The 7,224-nt window shown below is 36.2% G+C and overlaps 1 protein-coding gene across 3 annotated transcripts; it reads left to right on the top strand.

The window, feature by feature from the left end:
* Positions 1-2,699: 2,699 nt before the first annotated feature.
* LOC144716114 (uncharacterized) lies at positions 2,700-6,249 on the top strand. 3 transcript variants are annotated; one of them, XM_078591164.1, is made up of 5 exons: positions 2,700-2,813; positions 3,573-3,825; positions 4,571-4,816; positions 5,815-6,012; positions 6,086-6,249. In XM_078591164.1, the coding sequence occupies exons 2-5, from the start codon at positions 3,820-3,822 to the stop codon at positions 6,143-6,145; spliced, it is 510 nt and encodes a 169-aa protein (XP_078447290.1). In that variant the 5' UTR covers positions 2,700-2,813; positions 3,573-3,819; the 3' UTR covers positions 6,146-6,249. The 3 variants fall into 3 exon arrangements, with proteins under 3 accessions (XP_078447290.1, XP_078447289.1, XP_078447291.1); XM_078591163.1 differs by lacking the exons at positions 2,700-2,813; positions 3,573-3,825 and adding an exon at positions 3,848-4,069; XM_078591165.1 differs by lacking the exons at positions 2,700-2,813; positions 3,573-3,825 and adding an exon at positions 4,112-4,228.
* The last annotated feature ends 975 nt before the right edge of the window (positions 6,250-7,224 follow it).

Genomic DNA, 7,224 nt, shown 5'->3' with positions numbered 1-7,224 from the left:
ATATACTCTATCTAATTATGGCTTTATTAAATGCGATGTTGGGATCGAAGCTTTAACGATACTGTACATTTAATTCATGGAAAGAGATCATCCAAGTTATCCACCAACGTGGGTTATTGAGCCCTTTAGAGACTCATAATTGACTTCAGTAAGACCAATAATCTACTTTCCAAATTAAGAAGTATTAATTAGAGTCTTTGTTTTTGCATGGAAGCCTAAAAAATACTGCACTTTAACTACAAAAGGGTTTCCCATGTCAAATTATCTTCAAGAATATCAATAATTTGAATTCCAGAATGACAAATAATCACGAGTCTCTTTTTTTGCTTGGAACAGTAAAAACATTATTGCACACTTAGTACACAGAAAAGGGTTATCCATGTCATTAACCTGGGTGGGGTATTGACGCCCTTCAGTTACACCAAATTATCTACAGTAAGATCAATAATTTACTTTCCAAATTAAGAAATATTCATGTTATTCTACTTTTTGTTTTGCTTGGAACACGAAAAATATACTGCATAATTACTACTCAGAGAAGGGTCATCCATGTCATTAACCTGGGTGGGGTATTGACGCCCTTCAGTTACACCAAATTATCATTCATGAGATTAATAGTTTTCTTTCCGAATTGCGAAATATCCATGAACTCTCCTTTGTCTTTTCTCATATATTCACAATCATAATAGGTGGCCAAATATAAGTTTTGGTCAAATACAGAATTACATGATCCATGGTAAATTTGGATACCAGTTGAATAATTTACTATCCAAAATGAGAAATATCCAGGAGAGACTCTTCTTTTGTGTGGCAGACTTCCCTTGCGTGGGGTGTACTGACTCCTTTTCTTTATACCTAAAAATTTCCAACCAGATTAATAGTTTATGTTTCAAATCAAGAAGTTTTTCTCAGGAGACTATCATTTATATCTTTATTATCGTCCAAGTTGGCCAAACACAAGTTTTAGTCAAACATAAGATAACATGAAAAAAGGATAAGATAAATAATAGTTTTCAGAAACAAGGAAATAAATATTTGACCTTTTCATCTTACCCATACCCTAGGCTTTTTAAAAAATTATCACCATATATTACCCCCCCTTGACCTAAGTGTTTCCTTCATTTTGTCATGAGATTCCGACATGTTTGCATTGCAACACGCCAGTAACAAAATAGTAAATGAAGAAAAAGACAACCCATTATTCCATATCTAATTTAGTGGACTTTATGTGCACAGTATGTTCAAATTTACCAAGTCCGATAACAAAATCAAGGACAGAATGGCTGGCCATGATCCATTACCAACTCCAGAAAACCTTGAGCTTTAGGTTTTCATGGGGATAAAAAATCTTCTGTAAAATCATTTCTTCCAGCAGAAAAAAAGGAGAGAAGATACACCTGGAGATAGTCAACCCTAGTAAATAAACGTTGAAAATAACGTGATGGAAAGGGTTGAAAAGCAAATGTAGGATAGGGTTTTCCTTACCATACATTACCCCCGTAGGTTGAAAAAAAATTCATTACCAAACATTACCCCCCTAGGTTGAAAATACCCCCGGTTGACCTTATTGTTTACTTCATTTTTTCATGAGATTCCGACCTGTTTTAATTCCAACAGGGGCAACCCATTATTCCATATCTAATATAGTTGACTTTATGTACAGAATTTTCAAATATACAAACTTCGAGAACAACCTGCCCATACATCCAAAAAATCAACCAACAAAATCAAGGACAGAATGGCTGGCCATGATCAATTACCCACTCCAGAATACCTTGAGCTTTAGGTTTTCATGGGGTTAAAAAACCTTCTACAAAATCTCTCTTCCAGCTGAAAAAAAGGAGAGAAGATGCACCTGTAGATGGTCAACCCTAGAATAGAAGTTGAAAGGAACGGAACAGAAAGAGTTAGAAAGCAAATGAAGGGCAGGGTTTTCCTTACCATACACTACCCCCCGTAAGTTGAAAAAAAATTCATTACCATACATTGCCTCGGTTGACCAAAGTATTTACTTTATTTTTTTATGAGATTCCAACAAGTTTCAATTGCAACAAACGCAACCCATTACTCCATATCTAATATAATTGACTTTATACGCACTATGTTCAAATTTACCAAGTCCGAGAACAACCTGTCCACACTTCCAAAAAATCAACCAAGGAAGTCAGGGACAGAATGGCTGGCCATGATCAATTACCCACTCCAGAAGACCTTGAGCTTTAGGTTTTCATGGGGCTAAAAAACCTTCTACAAAATCATTTCTTTCAGCTGAAAAAAAGGAGAGAAGATACACCACGAGTCAGTCAACACTAGTAAACCAGACGTGGAAAAGAACGAACGGAAAATGATGGAATTTGGAACTTTGTTAGTGTGTTTCTCATCGTCGTCAATGCAAGAACTGTAATTCGGCGTAATCGTTATCGTTAGATCGTTGGTTTTGTTCATAGGAAGAGGACGATAGTTTAGTAGAAACTGCTGTGATAGATAGAGACTTGGTGACGATCTAGCGCGTTCTGGTGTTGGGACCAGTCGCCATTAATGGGCTCTGCAGAGTGCAGACGACGAAAGTGTTCGTTGTTCACGCAAGCGCGTAGAGATGGGGGAGAGAGGAGGAGGGGGTGTTGTGAACTTGTGAATTGTGATAAGATGCGATGGGTGCCTGCAAAGAGCGTCATGGCAAAGCGACTCTCACGCACAGTAGCATTAAATGAGAGTGGAGATAATGGGGAGATGGGTTAGACCTGACTGAGTACGGCGCTCCTCGGCGTCAATGCCGGGCGCGGATGTTTTAAATTGAATTCCCACGAGCACCGGTAATGAGGCCATGCCCATATTAATGGGAGGTTTCTTTTTTGACTTTGTTGTTAATGAGTTTTCTTTGTTTCTTCGTTTAACATTCGTTTGGCTCTTTATTTTGTTGTTGACGAGTTTTCTTTGTTTCTTAGTTTAACATTAGTTTGGTTCTTGATTTTATTGTTAACGAGTTTTCTTTGTTTCTTAGTTTAACATTAAGATGGTTCTTGATTTTTCTTGTTAATGAGTTTTCTTTGTTTCTTCGTTTAACATTCGTTTGGTTCTTTATTTTGTTGTTGACGAATTTTCTTTGTTTCTTAGTTTAACATTAGAATGGTTCTTGAATTTTTTGTTAATGAGTTTTTACTTCTTTGAAATGTTTACTGATGAGTTATTTTTGTTTCTTAGTTTTAACTTTAACGTGTTCTTGATTTTATTACTAATGAGTTTTTGCTTCTTCGGAATGTTTACTATTGGTGTTTTTTAAAATTTTATTATTGGGTTTTGTTATTTTATTTTATCGTAAATGAGCTTTGCCTTTTTACTTAACGGTTAATGGGTTTATTATTTTATTATTCATTTTCATTTTCTTATTAATGGGTATGTGTTATTTTTACTTAAATCATTGATGGGTTTGTTTTTCTATTTTGTTGTTAATCAAGTTGAATCAAACTAGAATGACTTTTAAAAGGGTGGGTAAGGAGAAAATGGGGATCCACTTCCATAAAGTGTATTAATTTCTAACTACTGTTGATCCTGATATTAACTAAATCCTGTAGGAACACAGAAGACAGAAGGGTAAATGAACGACAAATCGCATCGGTCAACTAGAGAAAAACACTGTCGATTAGTATACCTCTGTCCTTTGTCAGCATGGCAGAAAGCAGGCCCATGTCGTCTTCACTAAACCCTTTCTGTCTACCGCCTTAATATCCTCCTCTGCATTGCCAGTTCTGTTATATATTCTCCACCAGTTGTGACGTCTCACACCAGTCGTTTGCTCTAAACTGATCCTCACGCAAGCCAATGGAGGTACGTGCCCATCCTTAACTTCTCCTTACGCAAGCTTTCTTGTTTCGTCCTCTTTCTCCCGTAGTGTCGTAGAATTCTCCTTTCACTACTCTCTTTTTACAGCTTCCTCTGCCTGTCTTCCTTCTCTCCAACGTAAGCGATTTCCATTATCTCTTCCGGGACAGCCATGAGTACCTTCTCAGACCACTCTCTCCTTCAAAGAAGCTCTCTTTCCTTGGAAACTACCCTCACTCTTTCTTCACCTGTAAGTCTTACGTCGAACAAGAGACATATCTCACCTCCAAAGTAGTGTGATTCGATCATCTACCATTTAGTTATCCTCCCTTGAATCTACCTTCTTATCTCTCTCTGATTCGAGAAGTATTCGGTCGAAAGAAACTATCGTCATTAGTTCATCTCTGATGTACTTTTTTTAATTCTCCCATAAATCTATCTTCAGATCGCTCTCTAATTAGAGAAGTATACAGTCCAAAGAAACAATCGTCAATAATTCTTCTCTGCTATTTTTTTTCTTAGTTTTCCTCGCCTCAAGCTATCTTTAGATCTCTCTTTAATTCGAGAAGAATTCAGTCCCAAGAAACTATCGTCATTAGTTCCTCCGCTAGTTTTTTCCTAGTTATCCTCCCTTAAATCTTTCTTCAGATCTCTCTCTTATTCGGCTAGTATTCGTTGCAAAGAATCTAATCGTCGTTGGTTCTTCTGTGTTTATTCTTTCTTTTGGTGTTTTAACTATGACTATTTGCAGATTACTGCGAGGCCAAGCCTTCCAGCATTTGGCAATTGGGATAGCTTTGACGATCTCGCAATGGCGAGGTACTTTGAGTCTACTACTAAACTGCGGTGCCCACGGCGAGATGTCGACTATGGAAGAAGCTACGTTTACCAGCCGCCGCCGTTTCCACGATGTTTTTATTATGGCTTTGAACCAGATGGATCTCTCTACAGGGTCCCTGTTCATGCTCCAATGGTGATATCTGACTGTTCTTGGAAGGTGATTATCTCCCATCTCATCTTAATATTGTTTTCCACCTGTCAGCTTTATATTGTTTTCCACCCGTATAAGGTGACATGTATATCCTTTCTTTTATTGTTGATTAGATCTTGTTCCTTATCTATCTTATGATATATCTGCCTGTTATGTTTGGTATTATTATCTCTCTTCCTCGTAATGTCCATTCTCAGACAGTAATTTTTTTTTCTTTTCTCGGACAGTAATTGGTTCTCTTACTCACCTTTCCTTTATTCTCCTTTTCTAATATTATTTAAAGTGAATATTCGACGTTACTCTACGTCGATTCCGTCTTGTTTGTGCACTCGTAAGGTAGAGGGTTATTTCTTATCGCATCACCTGACAATGCTAGAGCAAAACTTTCATCTTTACTTTAAGTTTATTTCTTTCTCGCTAGACATATATTGAACATTCCCTACCTTTTTATGATTTATTCATTTTTTATTGTTTTATCTTGTTCCTTCCTCAATCTCTGTTTTATTACTCATTTAGTTCAATAAAATCTGGAGTGAACAATCGGTATTAGAGCTATTTGATTTTTTTGTTTAACTATGCAAGGTTATTATGTTTCATTTTAAATGTCAGTATTTCCCAACCATTTGAATCTTTTCACCCCTTGGTGGGAAATACCATCTTTTGCCTTCAGGTATTTCTCATATGCTATCTCTGTTCAATAAAATTGGGGGGCAGTGTATGTGAAATGATTATCCCTGATCGTATTAAGTTTATTAATACTGATTACAGTACCTGTGATATAGTGTTTACGGAGGAAGAACTGAATCCAAATGACTTTGACGTGTCGAAGTTTGTTTAATCTTTGCGTATTTAATTTTAGTTGTACACTTAAGTTATTATCTAAGACCCCTTGTCAAGAATTTGTTCTTACCATTTGTGGTGTTTAGTCTCTATAATTATAACTATTTAACAGTTACAACATAGGATGGAGATGTTTAATCTCTGTAATTATAACTATTTAACAGTTACAACGGAGGGCGGAGATGGCCACAGAGAAGCAGATTCTAGAGAGAGAATCAGTGACGAGGGAGTGGAGATATCAAAATAGAGTCCACCATTCCTCGGATGCTGATCTGCTGCCTACAACCCCACATTACAGTTTGAAAGCGGTTGATGAAGATCTTTACGAGGTGCCTCAAGTTCTACGTCGTAAACGTAGCAAGGTAAAATTTTTGAAAGGACCCATTAATATTTATTCCATTTCTTCTTTTAAGGTGTTTATCTTCTTGTAATCAGAGGAAAATTGTTCTTCCGAACTGCTGGTCAAGATGTCTGGGGACAAACTGCTATGCCTAACGCATGGAGAAAGTTGGAAGTCATCGAGCATTTAATTTCTTTTCTCAAATGTTGTACGAACATCTCTTTATTGTAACCCCTGTAAAATAAACTTTTTAATTTAATGCTTGCTGTTCCGTGCGACAAATTTCACATGCAAATACTGCCTTATACATGAAAATATTTTAACAATTCTCTTTATCACCCTTAACGAGAAGAATGCTGCAACGTGATCAGTTCAATCATGTGTACTTTTTCGTATTGATGCAGTCGAGACACTCTGACTACTCTGATACAGTTTCTGACTGCACTATCACATGACACACCGTCTACTGCAATTACAGTACTTAATAACTTCTTTCAGTTTCTTTCATTCCCTCTGCAGCCAATGATAGTAAAAAAGAACAGTGTATAATTATTACTTTCTGTCTGTATAGCTGTAAACTGAATAAAATACATGCAGCGATGGCCAAGGAAAAAATGGACATTATAAAAATATTCTTTCTTCTCATTTCCTCTCTTAGCAATTGATTAATAGGAGAAATTATAAAACTGTTGTTAGCATAACTTAGGTTAGCAATGTTAACTACCCTCAACATCTTCTGCTAATGCTAAGAGACAATGACATATATTGTACCTGATGGTATGTTAAAATTTGTGTTAAAGCCACAGCTGATAGCAAAGTATATTTTCTGCTCTTCTACTTTGACTGATAGGTAGTAAACTCTAACTGACAGAACCTGTTGTGCCACAAAAACATGTCAACTTCGATTGATAACTCTATGTCTGACAACTTGAAATGAAATATGTTTAGTCTCCCCATTGACTACTAAATACTATCTGTTCATACTCTGAAGAAAGAAACTTTAGAGAGAGTGGACAAACAAGATGTAATCAACATAGCATGGCAAAGAATATTTACTTCAAATAATCCTTGATAGAGAGAAAGGGAGGTAAAATTTAAGGAAGATAAATTTCTTCCTTAAATTTTACCTGTCCTAGAATATTAAACTACACGTAAGATAGATAATGATATATAACACACCGTTCATATCAGATTTTACACGATAAATATATATCAAAGGAGAGAGCTGGGAATA

Source organism: Wolffia australiana, chromosome 20, assembly GCF_029677425.1.
Source record: "Wolffia australiana isolate 7733 chromosome 20, ASM2967742v1".
NCBI classification, from domain to species: domain Eukaryota; kingdom Viridiplantae; phylum Streptophyta; class Magnoliopsida; order Alismatales; family Araceae; genus Wolffia; species Wolffia australiana.
Note: the sequence above shows the minus strand (reverse complement) of the source record. Positions and strands in the feature narration are given on the sequence as shown.

What these genes read in the sequence shown, in the direction of transcription:
- LOC144716114 (XM_078591163.1), top strand. Translation starts at nt 3,992, where the DNA reads ATGAGTACCTTCTCAGACCACTCTCTCCTTCAAAGAAGCTCTCTTTCC. An exon ending in CCCTCACTCTTTCTTCACCT is followed by an intron (nt 4,070 to 4,570) that starts GTAAGTCTTACG and finishes GACTATTTGCAG; the next exon opens with ATTACTGCGAGGCCAAGCCT. An exon ending in TATCTGACTGTTCTTGGAAG is followed by an intron (nt 4,817 to 5,814) that starts GTGATTATCTCC and finishes ACTATTTAACAG; the next exon opens with TTACAACGGAGGGCGGAGAT.